The sequence below is a fragment of the Ochotona princeps genome, chromosome 2 (assembly GCF_030435755.1).
Source record: "Ochotona princeps isolate mOchPri1 chromosome 2, mOchPri1.hap1, whole genome shotgun sequence".
Taxonomy (NCBI): domain Eukaryota; kingdom Metazoa; phylum Chordata; class Mammalia; order Lagomorpha; family Ochotonidae; genus Ochotona; species Ochotona princeps.
The window spans coordinates 19,444,902-19,463,547 of record NC_080833.1 but is presented as its reverse complement, the minus strand read 5'-3'; the positions used below and the strand labels follow the sequence as shown (position 1 = coordinate 19,463,547).

The 18,646-nt window shown below is 45.8% G+C and overlaps 1 protein-coding gene across 2 annotated transcripts in view; it reads right to left on the bottom strand.

The window, feature by feature from the left end:
- WDTC1 (WD and tetratricopeptide repeats 1) overlaps positions 1-18,646 on the bottom strand; it is a 55,354-nt gene that overhangs the window by 9,954 nt on the left and 26,754 nt on the right. For both annotated transcript variants that reach the window (XM_058677368.1, XM_004592201.2), the window contains exons 4-9: positions 7,965-8,011; positions 7,593-7,704; positions 4,078-4,265; positions 2,118-2,300; positions 1,197-1,291; positions 678-793 (exon numbers count right to left, since the gene is read on the bottom strand). In XM_058677368.1, coding sequence (XP_058533351.1) covers positions 678-793; positions 1,197-1,291; positions 2,118-2,300; positions 4,078-4,265; positions 7,593-7,704; positions 7,965-8,011 — 741 coding nt within the window. The remainder of the gene's footprint in view (positions 1-677; positions 794-1,196; positions 1,292-2,117; positions 2,301-4,077; positions 4,266-7,592; positions 7,705-7,964; positions 8,012-18,646) is intronic.

Genomic DNA, 18,646 nt, shown 5'->3' with positions numbered 1-18,646 from the left:
ACATGGCCAGTCACTTCTCTTGGCAAATTCACATCAGCTTCTTGCTGAACTCTAATCGAGTGTTTTACATGATTTTTTTCTGTTTTACTGCAGAAAGCTATCAAAAGAAGAGGGATTGTTACACTCACCCCATTTATAGATGAGGAAACTGGGGCTCTGCGCTCACATCATTTATCCAGGGTCACAAAATCAGCAGGTGCCACAGCCTAGACCCACACTTGGGTCTGTGCAGCTCCTGATGGGTCTGCTACCCTGTCTCTCCACTTGGCAGGATGCGAACAACAAGCCAGGTGATGGCCCAGCCCTGGAGCCAGAACCTTATCCTGATCTATGCACCACTGTGCAACAGAAGGCTAGGCATGACGGGCCTACCATAGCTCAGCTGTGCTCTCCTAGGGAGGTGGCAGATGAGAAAACCAAGGTTTAAAAAAATGGAAACAGACAGACAAAATCACCGTACACAGCCAACAACAGGCCAGCATTTGAGGATAGGTCTGTCAAATCCAAAGCCCAAGTTGTTGATCAAAGCGCTGGACCACTGTATATTGATAATGTCATTTACAACAAGCCTGATGCTTGTGTCAGCCCTAGGCAATGCACATATGGCATACACAGCGCTTGCAGCTGGGTAGGACACAATGACAGGGTGCAGAACCAACCCAGGTGACTGAACGTACCTGCTCCCCGCCCATGTTGACTAGCAGCTCTGTGCCGTTGGGGCTGAAGGTCACATAGGTGGCGACCAGTACTCTCAGACGGTTGTTGTAGTCGGGCAGTTTCACTGGCAGATGACCTAGAGAAAGAGACCAGTTGCCTTAAGATGAGTCTCTGGGTTGCCCCTCCAAAGGACAGGTTGGGTGATGTTAGCCATGTTGAAAAGGACAGCAACCAACTCCTTATAAAGTGTAAACGCTTCTGGGTGTTGAGTCCTTAGTGTTCAGGCTGAGTCAACTGCTTCTTGTGTCTCACCCAAGGCAGTCATTTCAACCTCACTTTTTAGCAAAGAAACTCATCAAGATGTGGCGGTTGGCTGAAGGTCACACAGCCGGTTGGCGGCAGAGTCAGGATTAAAGCCCAGATCTGTCTGACTCCAAGACCCTTGCTGTTGACCACTAGGCCCTGCTGCCTCACGTGCTGTCCTGGAAAGAGCCAGGGTCCAGCCAAGAGCCTGGGGCCACGGCTGGGCTGAGCCCTACCTGCCACGTAATACTGGGCCGCACCATCCGGAAGGGGCTTCTGTCGGTCACAGAAGGTGTGCACGCCCGCTGAGGGGCTCTGCTTCATGCTCTTTCTGGGAAGGAGAATCAGACAGGTCAAAACTAATAGTACCCCTGGCTGGACCACATCTCCCGCCTGAGGGGAAAACCCAAGTTAGTGTCCCTGAGAAATACAGGAGGGAATTTTCCTTATCCAAGTAAGCCCAAAGGCCCAGGCAAAAGCAGTGGACATATTGCAGGGTCATTTGAGTCTCTAGGCCCACTGTACAGCTAAGGAAGCTGTGGCTGAAGCAGGCGGTGGCTGCCCAAACCCAGGAATGAAGGTCTAGTAGGCCAGACATTCCTGCTCCTGTCCTGATTCATAGAAAGCCCAAGTTGGAAAGGCCTCTCAGACTTGGTTTGGGTATATTATTTTCATTTTTTAATAAACATCACATGTATTAAAAATGACATGTAGAGGCCGACATTGTTGCATAATGAGTCAAGCTGCTGCCTTTGACATCAGCATCTCACACTGGAATTTAGTCCATGTTCTGGCTGCTCCATTCCCAATCTGGCTCCTTGCTAATGCTCCTGGGAAGGCAGTGGAAGATGGCCCAGCTACTTGGGCTCCTGCCACCCAGATGGGAAACCTGGATAGAGCTCCTGGGTCCTGGTTTTGGCTACTGTGACCATTTTGGGAGTAAACCAAAGGATTGAACATCTTTATCTTTCTCTCTTTTAAAGGATAGGCTTTTTAGTTTCTGAAACAAACATGGACTAAATTGTTCTGAAGTTAACAACAGTAACAACAACTGACCAAACAAAAACCAAAAACCAACCCAAACCTCAAACAGGGCAGGTTCCCAGGGAGTTGCTGGTAGTGGTGGGGTGGGTGGGGGTGGGGGTACCCGATCACACCTGTGGTTATGGATCATGCGGATGTCGTAGAGCCTCACGAAGGGCCCGCTGGCCCCGACAGCAAGGCAATTGTTGTCCTGGGGGTTGACCGTGAGGCACTTGGCCTCTACCAGCTGGCCGCAGTACTCGGTCAGGTCAATCAGCACCTCTGAGTGTTTGCTGTTCTCCCGAAGGTCATACTGGCTGTGAGAGAGGACAGAGTTAGGGAATCCAGGTTCCCTAACTGTGGGGGACAAGACGTGGGGTGTCCTTGTGTGGAAGGCAGGGGAGAAGCCAACTCCTCGTTACATAAGTGGAGTGGGAGGGGCCATAGACTGCCCTCTGTTGCCCACGTGTGCCAGGTCTGCAGGCTTGTCACATACAGCCCCACGTGGTGGTCCATTACATGACTATGACGCCATTTCCTTGAGTGACACAGAGCTTTGTTGGGTGCTGTCCCTGACTTTTTTATGTACGTCATTTAATTAAATCCTAATTCCACCTCCAGGTACCATCAGAACCTTGAAGTCCACAAACCTTGAAGGAGACAAATGACCGCTTGGGTGGCAGAATCGGGAAAGCAGAGCTGGGCCTGCCTACAGATCCACAGGCAGCTGTTCCGCCCTGCTCCCTTCTGATCTATCTGGTTTCTCTCAGGAAACAAAGCAAGTGCTGGGGTGACAGAATCTGGAGGTCATCTAAGAGCTTCTTAGGAAACTCCACCTGGTGGAGGCACTGCCTACACAGTCTCCCAGGCACCAGATTCCCAGGCTCCAGCCGGGGAGCTTTCTGTTGTGACACACAGCTACCTGCCAGAGTGGGGAGCAGGCCATCTGCTTGCCCACCTCTTGCTTAGACAGCTCTAACAATCCCTCTGCTGTTCACCTTGTCTCCCCACGCTGTCCTCACCAGATTGCTCTTCCTAAAATACTGTTCTACATCACTCTCCTGCTCAAAACACGCAGCGATGGCTCAACACTTCTAACACACATCTAAGTTGACTTTTGCCAGACTTCTCTGCTTTCCAGGTTTGATGTCACAGACCTCTCCAGCCTATTCCCCAGTTTTCTAAATGTGGGCTCATTCTACCTGCAGGACTCTTTTATCTTGTAAGTAACACACTTAGTACCTTGCTAAACCTTGGGAGGCCATTCTGTTCCTCCTTGCCAACCCAAACCCTCTCCCATGCTATACTCACTATGCTAGCATTCCTGTTTGATGGGGTACCTGTGCCCAAGTACTTGGGCTCCTTCCCAATGCTCAAGATGCTCAGCTTATACCAGGCAGCCCTGGCACAATTTGGTCAGTCAAGGGCAACAATCAGATCTGCCACTGACCAGGGTTTTCTGAGTACTGCTAAAGTTTGACATGTGCCACTTCCACATTCAGACACTGAACAATCAGGAGGACACTGTGATTACTCTCATTCTACAGATGAAGGAACCGAGGGTTTGGGCTGAAGTGACTTGCCCAAAGAGAATGAAAGAACTCAGACTGACACCACATAGTCACCATGACTTCAGCGCCCTGCTCTTAAATGAGTATGATTTTTATTTCTGTTATAGGGAAGAGGACATAAAGACACAAAGAAAAAGTTCTAAGGGTAATGGGTCTGTTCTCTAAGGAAGGAAGCAGCAGCACCGTGTTCAACAACATGGTCTTGGAAAGAGGATAGCTCTCTTTATCAGCTCTGGCTGGCTCTCTCCCTGCCAGGCATATACCCACGCACATACCCATAGGCCAACTATTCACAGAAATGCACCAGGAGCCTCTGTGTTGGCACTGTGCTGAGCTGGAGGACCACAACTGAGGAGAAGCCAAGCATGAGCTGGCTTATGAGAAATAGTTTACTAGGCAGACAAGTGAGGCTGGAGAGTAGGAGTCAGGTCTGCAGGAAAAAGCTCCAAGGGCAGGTAGAACTGGAGAGCCATCACACAGTGGGAGCAGGGGAGGCACGGGCCCTGGATGCCCTCACCCTTACCGGATGAGTCCATCCTCAGCGGCACTCCAGAATGTGTTGGGCCACATGGGGGCCGTAGCAATGCGTTTCACCCGGTTTGTGTGGTCTCCAAACATGTGGATGGTCTCCTTAACAGTCAGGTCATGGACATGCACTTTGGAGTCAGCTGCCCCTGTGATCAAGATGCGGTCCCCAGCATGAGGCAGGAACTGTCCGGGAAAGATTGGAAAACGAATTAGGGGGTGTTGGGAAAGAGCTGGTCAAACAGCCTGGCTGTCATCACCCCTTTCCCTTCCATGTCAAGAATATGAGTCCATCCAAGAAAACCTCCCAACCAAACTTGAGACCTTCAGCAGCCTCCTATAGGGCTGAAGATCCATGTTAAGACACATCCCTTTACTTTAGCAGAGTGGTCCTGACCTAGCCCAGGCTGGACTCCCAGAGGAAGCTTTTTCCTTTGATCTCTGACAATTGAGAACTGAGTGGATGATAATCACAGCTGTCGCCATTTATTATTCGCATACACTAATCACCTGGGAGCTACTTTATCTTACTGATTCTTTTTTAAGATTTATTTTATTTTTATTGGAAAGGCAGATATACAGAGAGGAAGATCTTCCATCTATTGATCCACTCCCCAAGTGGCTGCAACGGTTGGAGCTGCCCCAATCTGAAGCCAGGAGCCCAGAGTTTCTTCCAGGTCTCCCATGTGGGTGCAGGGTCCCAAGGCTTTGGGCCGTCTTCGACTGCTTTCCCAGGCCACAGCAGGGAGCTAGATGGGAAGCGGAGCCATTGGGATTTGAACCAGTGCCCATATGGGATCCCGGCACATTAAAGACGAGGACTTTAGCTGCTAGGCTACCGTGCTGCACCCATCTTATTGATTCTTTTTTTATTTCATTTTTTTATTTAACATATTTTATTGTTTATACCTCAAATACCAAAAATGACAGAAGCAACATACAAAGTAAAATTATAAAGCAGCTTAACACATAAATAAAGATAGAAAGATTCTTGACAAAATGTTGTTAAGTCTTGCCTGGCAAAACTTAAAATGATAATACATCAAGACAATATATTTTATATCCCTTAAATGGAAGGTTAGTTCATCTTCTAATACCTATCTAATCAACAAAAATATCATAACAAATTGGCAAATAAAAACCATGACCATCATCATCAAAGAAAGGGCCTTTCATACAATTTGAACACATCATTTTTAAAAAAGATGTGTTTCCTTTTAGTTAAGCATGTGTTGCTTACTCAGTGGCACATTATTTTATCAGGGTGCTACAATTTGTTGTTGTTGTTGTTGTTATTGTTGCTGTGATCGATGTGGCTGTTATGAAATGATGTCAATCCGAAAAATAGTAAAAAAAAAAAAAAAAAAAAAAGTAATTTTCTTTGATGGTTTAATCATATTATGTCCCGTTAATGAGTATTTTCTTTTTAAAAATCTTATTGATTCTTAAAACAGTTCTGTTATGAAAGCAAGGGAAGAACGCCCAAGCACTTGGGCCCCTACCAGCCATGTAGAAGAGCAGGCTGGAGTTCCTGGCTCTTGGATTCAACCTAGTCCAGTCCTGATTTGTTGTGGCCATTTGGGGATTGAGTTAGTAGAACTTTCTCTCTAGTTCTGCCTTTCAAATAAATACATCTTTAAAAAATTTTTATTTGAAAGGCAGACTTACAGAGAGGACAGTAAGAAAGATTATCCATTGGCTGGTTCATTCCCCAAAAGGCCACAACAGCCAGAGCTGAGCTGATCTGAAGCCAGGAACCAGGAGTGAATTCCCTTCATGACGCCCACATGGGTACAGGGTCCTAAGGCCTTGGGCCATCTGCTGCTGCTTTCTCAAACCCTAAGCAGAAACTAGATTGAAAGCAGAGCAGCCTGGATTTGAACTGGTATCCATTTGGGATGCTGACACTTTGGTGCAAAGGATTAAGCTGCTGCATCACTGTGCTGGCCCCCATACAGGGAATTTTTGTGTGTGTGTGTGTGTGAAGGGTTTTGTTTGTTTAATACATCTGAAAAGAATGCACATACAAAGAACTGAGACATGAGAAAGCGTTGGTTCAACAGTACTGAATCTATGAGAATTAGGATTTGGGAAACATGGAAAAGATTATCTAAACATTTTAAAAAATTCGAGACTGCAGCCTGGATTTGGTTCCTAATTTTGTCCTGGCCCAATTTTTGCCATTGTGGACATTTGGGGTGTAGGCCAGTGAATGGAAAGCTCTGTGTCTCTCCAATAAAAAACTAGAGAAGAGAAAAACAGGACGTAGGAAGAAATGCTCACAGCAGGATTTGTTAAGATAGAAAAGCAGTAGAGACTGCTTCAATGTAGGGCCTGGGGGAAATGGGTGGAGCAGTAAGGGGATTCAGGAGCGCCCTTGCAAGGGGCCTACAGGAGCTGTCACACACACCACACCCTGTGGCAGCCACCAGAGGGAGCGCACGGGCTAAACATTGTGAATAGGATTGACCGCTTCAGAGTGCAGAGATTGTGGGTCCAGTTGTGAGCACCTTGACCAAGCTTTACCAGCAGAAAGTGTCAAGAGTACTGAGAAATCTAGAACTCCCTGCTGCAAAAGTAAAGGCTCCTATTTCTCCTTTCTCCTGACTGAGGCATAGACTCAACTGGACTTTTGCTTTCAGGTATAGAATGGCAATTCCTTCTTGCCTCAGCCCCACATTTGTTTGGTTACCAATGACACAAGCATGAAGTCATCTACAGTTGGCCTCTTGGTTATTTGAGAGGGAAGACAAGCATGGAAAGCAGATGGGGGCCAGCACTGTGGTGTAATTTGCTAAGCTTCCATTTATGGGACTGGCATCTCATATTGGCGGCGGATCCCGATTGCTCCATTTCTTCTAGGATGGCCCTAGAAGAAGCTCCTGACTCTCAGTTTAGAACCAGCATTTGAGGTCTGGCCACTGTGGTCTTTTGAGGAATGAACCAGCAGATGGAAGCTCTGTTTTTTTCTCACTTTGTAACTCTTTCAAATAAAAAATTAACAAATTGGGCCCGGTGCTGTGGCCTAGCGGCCAAAGTCCTCGCCTTAAATGCGCCGGGATCCCATATGGGCGCCGGTTCTAATCCCGGTGGCCCGACTTCCCATCCAGCTCCCTGCTTGTGGCCTGGGAAAGCAGTCGAGGATGGCCCAAAGCTTTGGGACACTGCACCCGTGTGGGAGACCTGAAAGAAGTTCCTGGCTCCTGGCTTCAGATCGGCACACTACCGGCTGTTGCGCTCACTGGGGAGTGAAACATCGGACAGAAGATCCTTCTTTCTGTCTCTCCTCCTCTCTGTATCTGACTTTGCAATAAAAATAAATCTTTAAAAAAATTAACAAATCTTAAAGTAAAAACAAACAAAATTATGAGTTTAAGGACTATCAGACATTCGAGACCAGAACAGAGTCAGAGAGCCCAGTGGTATGAGGGGACACACACATACACAACACAACATGGCTGTGTTCACAGCTCAGTTGCCCCTTCTACTTATTCTGTGCCATTTCCTGCTCACCTTGACAGAGAAGATGTTAGCCGTGTGTCCCGTGTGCATGGAGAGCAGCTTCTTGTGGTGCAGTGGGTCCCACACAATGGTGTGCTGGTCATCAGAGCCGGAGGCCAGCAGGCTGTAAGCAGAGAAAGGGGTCTGATGTCTCAAGCTCCCCAGCCCTTGTTTCCAGCCTATTTATCAAGGATTTCCCATGATTCCTTTCACACCAGCTTATTTGAAAACCATAGCTTGGATGGTCCTTCAGCCGTCTGTTATCCACACTGCCTGTGTGCTGGAAAGTCTGGGCTCTTCTTCTCTGGGTCCCCCTTCCTTCAGACCTGCTAGAAGGAAGGCCCCCTTTTCCAGCACCCTCTCAGCCTCCCAGAACATACTTACTCTCCTTTCTCATTCCATTCCAGACAGTTGACACAGCCTGAGTGACCCTGGGGAGCAAATGAAAGGTGACAAAAAGACAGCTAGTTAGAGAGGTTGTCAGGGGAAACTTACTTCCAAGTGGAACTGGGTAAGTTAATCGGCTTTTCTATCTTCAGTATTTTCCATAGGCATGTGAATGGCCAGAACTGAGTCAAACTGACTGGCACCTTACAGCACACAGAGTACTTTCATAGTCAAAACCTCATCTTGATATCAAAGTGCATCAAAGGGGCAGCACTGAAACACAGTGGGTTAAGCTGCTGCCTGTTAGGCTGGCATACAGGTGCCAGTTTGAGTCTCAGCTTCCAATCAAGCTCCCTGCTAATGTGCTTAGGAAAGCAGTAGATAACGGCCTAGTTACTTGAGTCCCTGTCACGCACATGGGAAACTTGCATGGAGTTCTAGGCTTCTGGCTTTGACCTGGCCCAACCTTAGCAACTGGAGCCATTTGGGGAGTGAATCATCAAATGGAAGATCTCTGTTACTTTGCCTTTCAAATAAATAAAGTAAATCTTAAACACATAAGCAGAAAATACTTTCATATGCTGACAAACCCTTCAAGGCACACCCCTTTAGAAAACACCCCAGGGAGTTGTTTAACCCACAGACAGACAGTTAACCTAGGAGATTCCCTCTACAACTTTCAGTTCACTGTCTGCTGTGATCTGCCTCAGTTTCTCCACGAACTTAAAGTAAGCTCCCAAGAACTGGAGACTTGGGCCCGGCGTTAAAGTCCTCGCCTTGAACGCCCCAGGATCCCATATGGGTGCCGGTTCTAATCCCGGCAGCTCCACTTCCCATCCATCCTGCTTGTGGCCTGGGAAAGCAGTCAAGGATGGCCCAAAGCTTTGGGACCCTGCACCCGCGTGGGAGACCCGGAAGAGGCTCCTGGTTCCTGGCTTCGGATTGGCGCAGCACCGGCCGTTGCGGCTCACTTGGGGAGTGAATCATCGGACAGAAGATCTTCCTCTCTGTCTTTCCTCCTCTCTGTATATCTGACTTTGCAATAAAAAAAAAAAATCTTTAAAAAAAATCTACTATCCTTGCCTCAGTGATAGCTCAGGAACATAGGCCTAATTCAAACACGGTGTGATTTACATATAAGAGGAAACAGTTATTGGGAACTTCTAAAAAAGTTCTTATTTTGAAGAGTCTGTGGAAGATCCCAGCTGTAGGCAATGGCCTAGGTTACCTTGTACCTAGGCAAGTGCTACACTGCTGGAAGAGAAGCAGCTAATAGGTGGGGAGCATGCTGGGCCTGGTTAATGCCAAATTTGTGTTAACTATACCAGTGTGCCGGCATAGTCACCTATTCTATTTTTTTTAATTAAATTAAATTTTATTTTAAATATATGCGAGGGGATCTGGTGCCACAGGCCTCCAGCCCGGTTTGGGCCAACCCACGTGAGTGCCGTTTGGAGCCATGGGCCCCTAGTCTGGCTTGGGCTGGCCTGTGGGAGCACCCTCATGTACTCCCAAGTGCAGGGACCTGCAGAGGACATCTGGTACCATAGCAGAGGATGGAGGACACAACTGGTCAACTACCCAGCCAGGTGCTGACAGCAAATATCTGGGCAATTAGAGACTCCAAGGTGGACGAAGTCAGCCAATGGACTTTGGAAGGATTTCTTCATCCTTGACTGGCAGCATTTCAGAACTACTGAAATCACCTGAGCAGAACCCTTGGCGCATACTCCACATCAGGGACCCTGGGATGACATTGGGTGGCCATTCCCCATTCCCGGGTACTGAGGCAGTTGGGAGCCTGGGTACAGCTTCTCCCCACCTTCCCCCAGATACAGGAAAAAGAAAAATTTGTAAACAATGGTCTTACCCCCTTTCCCCTAACCCTCAACCTTTCCCACCCTAACCAACTATGTAAACATCATCAAAAATAAAATTAAATAGTATTATAAAAAATAGAGTCTATGGAAGAGATGACTATCTCCCTCTGTTCTCTGGGTTTGAGATGTGACATCTGGAGTTGCTGCACACACTTTGCTATCATGAGGGAAACCAGTGAGAAGGTGAAATCAACACCTGGAGGAGAGTAGGCCCTGGGAATCATGGGAAAATGGGGTCTGAGAGACCAGAGTAACACCTACCATACTCCTGCACTTGAGTTAAATGGGCCAATATGCTCAATACTACCTAAGACAGGGTTGTGCTGTGGTTAGGCAGAAAGCTACCTCCTAAGGCACGTGCAGCCCATATGGATGCTGGTTCAAGACCTGGCTGTTCCACTTGGGATCCAGCTGCCTGCTAATTAATGCACCAAGGATACTGATGGAAGATAGCCAAGATGCTTTGGTCCCTGCGCCATGTGGGTGACCTGCAGAAAGCTTCTGGGCTCCTGGCTTCAGATTGGCCCAGCTCTAGTCATTGCAGCCATTGGGGGAATAAAGCAGAACTTTCTCCTGTTTCTTCATAACACTGCCTTCCAAATAAATAAAACAAATCTTAAAAAAAATTAACAAACCCATATTATCTAAGGCAATTTGAGTTGGGCTGTTAGCTGTGACTTAAGGCAACCTAACCAAAATCTCTACCTCACTCTTCTTGTGGTAACTTCTTCAAGCTGCCTTCCCTGTTCCATACATTAGGGAGGGAGGCATATCTTCCTGTTGTCATCCTGCACCAAGGCCCTATGTCAGTGTGGCTGTTTTCTTCCACCAGACTTGACCACGAAAAAGCAGGCTTGGTGGTTTATGTTCACTACATCTGCAAGGCCAAGTACAGGGTACCTGTTACCTAGATAAGCAATGAGTTTAGAATTGAGAGATCAGCTGCCTGGTAATAAATGCCCTCTTGCTCACTTTCTTGTGAACTCTACCCTTTGCCCTACAGAAAGATTCTCATCTGGGTTTTCCAATTACATATGAGCCTTGGCATGATCTTGCAGCCAGAAATGGCCCTCTACGGATAGATGTTCCTGTCCTAATCCTCTGGAACCAGGGAACATGCTATTTAAGGTGACTAGCTGATGTGATGGAGGTTAAGGACCTCAAGAGTGAGAGATTATCCTCAACCATCCAGGCAGGTCCTATCTAATCACAGAGAACCAAAGAGATGAGGGTGAGAAAGGGACTGGAGCCAGGAAACGCTGCAGCCTTTGGAAACTGGAACCACAGAGCAAAGGTTCTGCTCCACTGCCTCCAGGAAGAGTGGGGTCCTGCCAACAACCCACATTCAGCCTGGTGACACTTCTGGCAAGCTTCTGGTCTACAGAACTGTGAGGTAACCCACTCAGGTGTAACCACTCTGTGGACATAATGGGCGCTTGGATGCCCATTAGCTTATTTGAGAGGGAGGCATCATTACTCACTTCACAAACCAGAAAAACAACACTGAGAGGTTAGGTAAACCTGCCTAAGGTGACAACATTTAAGATTTCAACTCAAGAGTGCAGACCCTCAAGTGATATCTGAGAAATTCACTAGTGCTCCCAGAATGACTGTATTTGTCCTCAAATTGGTAAACACAGCACAGCAGACACAGGCCACTGTGGATGGATCTGGAATTTATGATTCATTTCTGCCTGGTTAAAAAAAAAAAAAAGAACTAGCTGAAAGACAAGCAAGTTGGGGAAAGTCAAGAAAAAGTTCACACCTTTACAAAGATACAAAGTGACTATCATAGTAATAAAAGGCTTAATAAGTCAGAATCCACACTTGATAACATTCTTGACAAGGAACGCAGCATTTAAGAGGAGTTATCTGGCTTGGTCGGAGGTACACTCTAAAATCATGCTGAAGCACAGGATGGGAGAGAACCTAATGGTGACATCAGAGGCAAACAACTGATAAATAGAGTTAGGGAAATTGAGAGGAAAGACCTTGTAGGGATGGAAATCTTTCTACCTGGGTAAGCTTAGCTTAGGAAACAGGAAGTGTTGCAGGGAAAGCACCTGCAAGAAAAGAGCCAAAGCTCATCTACGTTCCGAGTCACAACCAACACTCAGTTCCTGCATAACCTTTTTACATATATTGAGTGTAATTACTAAAGTCTCTGACTTTGCTGGGTACCACAGCGCACAGGAGGAAGAACAAGCAGACAGAAGTGTGTCATTATTGACACACCACTTAGAATGGTAGAAGTATAATCACAATAAAAACCAATGGATTTTTAGTTGGTTTTATTACTGCCTTTAAATTTCTTGTTTTCTAACTTAAGATTTTTAAAAATTTATTTTGAAAGAGCTACACAGAGAGAGGGAACAAGAGAAACGGAGATATTCCATCTGCTGGTTCACTCCTCAGATGGTCTCAAGGAACATGGTCCCTGTGCTGGGCTAAACCAAACCAAAAAGATTAATCTGGTCTCCCATGTGGGCGGGGGAGCACAAACATCTGTCCCATTTTCCACTGCCTTTCCCGGTCATTAACAGGGAACTGGACAGGAAGTGCAGCAGCAGGGATATGAACTGGCACTCAAGAGATACTGGTTTCACAGGAAGTGGCTTTACCTACTATGCCACAATGCTAGCCTCTACTTTTAAATTTCTTACACACTATGCACTCCTTTACAACATGAACTACTGTTCACACCTTGCTATGACAACTATAGGTAAAATACTATATTTATATGTGTGGTCTCATTTTTATAGGTGAGACCAGATCTTAGCAATATTAAATAATGTACCCAGGGGCAAACAAATAGTAAATGTGAGAACACAAGTGACAGCCCAAACAATATGTTATTTATGTGGCTAATGCTGTACTCAAATTCCACTGTTACTCCTTCCTACATTAAAGAGAATTCATTTGGTGTGGCAGGTAAGGCATTGCTTGGGATGCCCACATCCCATATTGGAGTGCATGAATTTGAATATTGGCCCCACTTCTGATCCCAGGTTCCTGCCAATGCATACCCTGGGAGGACAGCAGGTGACAGTCCAAAGCATTTGAGTCCTAGCCACCCATGTAGCAAGGTGGATTAAGTACTTGGGCTCTTAGCTTCAGTCTGACCTATCTTTGCAGGATTTTTACATTTGTTTTTTAATTTTTGAGAGTGAATTAACATAGAACATCTCTCCCTAGTTCCTCCGCCTTAAACAAACAAAAAGGGGCTCCTTGCCGAGCACATGCCAGGATCCCATGTGGATGTGGGTTCTAATCTTAGATGCCCTGCTTCCCATCCAGCTCCCTGCTTGTGGCCTGGGAAAGCAGTTGAGGACGGCTCAAAGCCTGTACCCGCGTGGGAGACTGAGAAGAAGCTCCTGGCTTTGGATCGGTGCAGTTCTGGTCATTGCAGTCACTTGGGGAGTGAATCAGCGGACGGGAGATCTTCCTCTCTGTCTCTCCTCTCCGTATACCTGACTTTGTAATGAAAATAAATAAATCTTTATAAAAAAAAAAAAAAAGGAAGAAGCAGCAGTATGACAAGAGGCCAGTGCTGTGGCATAGCCTCCAATGCTGGCATTCTACATGGTCACTGATTGGAGTCCCAGAAACTCCACTTCCAATTCAACTCCCTGTTTGTGGACCAGGAAAGTAGCAGAGAATGGCTCAAGTCCCTGGGTCCATGTACCCATGTTCGAGACCTGGAAGAAGGTGCCTGGCTTCTAGCTTCATATAGGCTCAGTTCTGGCTGTTGCAGCCATTTGGGATTCAACCAGTAGATGGAAGATCTTTCTCTGTTCTTTGTAACTCTGCTTTTCAGATAAAGACAAAACAGACCTTAAAAATAAAAAAAGGAACATGACAGAGCTGTACATTGACATTTCCTCAAAAATGTCAATCAGAAAGGATAGGAAGTAGATAATGGTCAAGTACTACTAACTTAAAAAAAAAAAGTGTGTGAATGGGTGTGGGCAACCAAGATGTAGGTAAAAAGCTATAAAACATTTAGAAGAGTAATGGTTATAACAACAGCTGAATTAGGTCAGGCCCTGTCCTAATTACCCTTGATAAATCCATGAGGTTGTTTATAACATGAGGTCATATGCACAGAGCGGTGGGTGGACCCCAGAGTGGAGCAGGTGGACAGGAGGAGGCTTGCATCCCAACCCTGGAGACTCCCGGATCCTCACCAAGGACTATCAGTATGGGCACCAATTGCCAAGGAGACCATGGGGAACTGGACTGCCCTTGCAGGCCAAGAACTCTGTGGTCATCGGACTCCCTTTTGGATCTCCCACATGGGATGGAAGATGCCCGGATCCTTCTTCACAGCATTGAATGTGATCGAAAACAATAGCCAGGAGCTATTTGAAAGGCAGAGCATCGTAGAGAGAAAAAGAGAAGAGAGAGAGAAGAGAAAAAGAGAAAGAGAGGAGATCGTCCACGCACTTACTCCACAAATGGTTGCCAACATCTAGGTTTAGGCCAGGCTGAAGTTGGGGGCTGGGAACTCCAGCATATCCTCTCACATGGGCGGCAGGGCCCCAAGCACTCGGCCATCTTCTGCTTTCCCAGGTGCATTAACAGGGAGCTGGATCAGAAAGGAAAGCAGGTGGGACTCACTGGCACTCCGAGATGTTGGTGCTGCAAGTAGCAGCTTAATTTGCTGTGCCACGATGTTGGGCCCATAGAAGAGTCTTTTCTTTTTTCTTTTTCTGTCTAATGAAATAAACTTCATTTTCCACATATTTGAGCTAAAAAATCTAAGTGCTCATAAGTATAGTGGGAAAAGGCAATAATCATGGTTCGATTAGGAAGTTTCCTGATCTGAATTTTTATCTGTTGTCTGTTCCTCCAGGCTGTCTTTATCCACTTCATCATTTTAACTGTTACTTGAGCACCTGTATATGCTAGAATTCTTGTATATTCAAAAGCTGCTGTTGCAAACAAAATAGAGAGCGCTAGTGGAATGGGATTAAGGTTAAATTCAGACAATTACTGCTAAGAAGAATCCAGAAGGCGGCAGTGGGATACACTTTAGACCTGGTGACAGGGGAAAACCTTAGGGATCTCATAGGTGATATCTTAGGTGAAAGAGCAAATCACACAAACGCTTGAAGGAAACGCATTCCTGGCCCACAGAGGTCCAGTATACAGGGAGCCACAGGCTTAGTCGGCTGTAACAACAGGACGGCAATGTAGCTAGACAGCAGCGACAAAGGGGACTGCACCAGAATCTAAGGCATGAAGCCAGCAGCTTGTTTATCTTAGCCACTATTGTGTTCATCTCAGGGTATAGGAAAATTCCTGGCATATAAAAGGCATCAGTATTTTCTGAATATATGCCTATATTAATGAGTTGCTCCTACGTGGGCCCTCTGGTGTTTGAAGGCATGAAGGGCCAGAGAGTAGATATTTTAGGTTTTGCAGGCCATATGGTCTGTCTGAACTACTCAGTTCTTTTGCTGGATCTCCAAAGCAGACATAGACAATACATAAATGAATGAGTGTAGCTGTGTTCCAATACAAGTTTATTTATAAAAACAGGTGGCAATAGACTTGAAACTCATATGGAAATGCAAAGAACCTAGAATAGCCAAAACAATCTTGAAAAAGAACAAAATTGGATAAGTTATATGTCCCAATTTTATAACAGTACAATACTGCAGCAATGGCAATGATGTACTGGTGTAAGCACACGCATCTAGATCCACAGACTAGAGTTGAGTCCATCAATAAATCCATACACCTAGGGTCAACTAAGTTCTGAAAAGAGTGCTAAGATATTCAACAGCCAAAAAAAAAAAAAAAAACCAAAAAAAAAAAAAAAAAAAAAAAACAAAAACGAAAAAAAACCACAACAAAATATAAGCTCACAAAACTCCACAGAAACAAATGAAAAAAATTCCTTAAAAACTTATGGGGCAGGCATGGTAGGTCAAACTACTGCTTGGGGTGCCTATTTACATATCTCCTATTTTGGAGAGCTGATCTGAGTCCCAGCTATTCTACTCCTGCAAACACTTCCTAGGAGGCAAGAGATGATGACTCAGGCACTTGGAGTCATCACATTCACGTGGGAGATCTTGCCGGAGTTCTGGGCTCTTGGCTTTGACCTGCTGCGCTCCTGACTCTTGTGGGCATTTGAATAATGGACCAGCAGATGGTTCTCTCTCAGTCTTCCCCTCTCTATGTGTCACCCTGCCTTTCCAAACAAACAACTCTGCCTTTAAAAATAAATAACTTCATTAAATAAACCACTGGCTTGTACACTTAAATAAACAACAAGCAAACAGGCAGAAGTCTGGCTTTAGCCCACAGACTGTAATTTGCTGACCTCTAATTTATTTCAGTATTTTATCTATTTATTTTAGAGGGCAGAGAGACAGAAAAAGAAAAAGACACACAAACAGAGACAGCACTCAGTTGCTGGTTCATTCCTCACATGCTTCTAACAGTCTTCATATGCTTGGGCCAGGAGAAAGCTCACAGCTAGACCGCAACCCAGATCTCACACCTCAGAGGTAGGGAGCCAGGCACTTGAACTGTCACCAGCTGTTCCTCAGGATGCACATTAAAAACACAAAACCTCTGCCATGTCTGTTTGGATCACGTTATGTTACATTACGTCTATGGAACTTCTCTGGCCTACCACCTCAATTCAAAAAGGAAAATCAACCTAGTTTGACATGAGCTTGCTTCCATAAATACCTTCCTTAATTTTATGCTCAAATTACATAAGAATGAAAATACAGCCAGATATACAGTTGGCCCTTTATATCCATGGATTCTGCCCATGGCTTTAATCAACTGGACTGCAAATGTAGTTAGGACTATGATGGCTCAGTCTGTACTGCAGCTTCCACATTAGCTGACCAAACTACAGCAACTATCTTAACATTGTTTACAATGTATTAGATATTCTACAGATGGTTTAGAGATGTGTACATGCAAATACTATGCCATTTAAATATTCTTTTGGTCTGTAGGGGGTCCTGAAACCTATTCCTCTCTCCCCAAATACTGAGGGATGACTGTGCAGCTTTCCAAACTGTTTTAAGGCTAATGTTAAGAAAACTAGTAAGAGGGCCTGGTGTGGTAGCCTAGTGGCTAAATCCTTGCCAGATTCCCATTTGGGTGCCAGTTAGTTTTCTGGCTATTCCAGCTCCAGTTCCCATCCAGCTCCCTGCATGTAGAGAATGGCCTAAAGCCTTGGGATTCTGCACCCATGTGGGAGATACAAAAGAAGCTCCTGGCTCCTGGATTTGGATTGGTTCAGCTCTGCCCATTTCAGTCATTTGGGGGGTGAACCAGTGGGTGGAGGATCTTTCTGTCTCTCTATAAATGTGCTTTTCCAATAAAAGTAAAATCTTTAAAAAAATCTTTTGAAAGTCACAGTGACAGAGAAAGGGAGAATGAGTCAGCCCACTGGTCCGCTTCCCAAGTGGCTTGGCTAAAGCAAGGAGCTCAGAACTGCGTTTGGGCCTCCCATCCTCCACTGCTTTCCCAGGGGCATTGGTTCCTGTTTCCTAGTCCTGTAGTAGCGCTGCTGGGACTCAACTGAAGGTCATAACATTATAGAAAGCAGCAGAGGAAGATCTTCCGTCCGATGATTCACTCCCCAAGTGACCACAATGGCCAGTACTGTACCGATCTGAAGCCAGGAACCAGGAACTTCTTTTGGGTCTCCCACACGGGTGCAGGGTCCCAGTGCTCTAGGCCATCCTCAACTGCTTTCCCAGGCCACAAACAGGGAGTTGGGTGGGAAGTGGAGCTGTTGGGATTGGAACTGGAGCCCATATGGGATCCAGGTGTGTTCGAGGCACCAATAGGCCATGCCGCTAGGTCCGCTTTCTCTTTTCTTAATGCTCCATTTTATAAAAAAAGATTCATTCATTGTTATTGGAAAGTCAGACATACAGAGACAGAGAGGAAGATTTCCTGTCCGCTGATTCATTCCCCAAGAGGCCACAACGGCCAGAGCTAAGCCAATCTGAAGCCAGGAGCCAGAAGCTTCCTCCAGGTCCTCCACGCAGGTGTAGGGTCCCAATGCTTTGGGCTGTCCTCGACTGCTTTCCTAGGCTACAAGCAGAGAGCTGGATGGGAAGCGGGGCCACCAGGGTTGGAACTGGCACCCATATGGGATCCTGGCACATGCAGGTGAGGACTTCAGCTGCTGTGCTACTGCGCCGGGCCCTGCTGCTCTCTATTTTTAAACAAATTCAAGTATGTAAAATGTTGCGGGAATAATATATATTTCATCTAATTTATTGCCATACCTGTTTTTTTTTTTACTTCTTCCTTCTTTCTCCACCCACAAACTTGAAAGCATTAGACTTTAAGAACCTTTATACCTTAGTTTCTTTATTATTTTATTTAACCACAACATATTTGTCAAAAAAAAAAAAGGGGGGGGGGGTAGTTCACCACTGACAGAATCAATATCTAATCTATATTCACATTTTTTATGTTCACCAACACTTCCGATAGTGTCCTTTTAATTTTTCTGATCCAGGATCCAATCTACAACCACATACTGCATTTAGCTGTCATTTTTTTTCTTTCAATTCTTTTAATCTGGAACAGTTCTTCATCCTGCCTTTTTGACATTGACAGTTCTGAAGAATATATTAGCCATGCTAGAGAAACGTCTCTCAGTTTGGGTTTGGCTCATCAGTTCCTCATGATCAGATTCAGGCAGTGTGTTCTGACACAATTACCACCTAGTGACTGTGTGTCCTTACTGCACAGTGTCAGGCAGCAGCTGATGTCTGTCTTGGTTCAGGTGGTACCTTCACTATC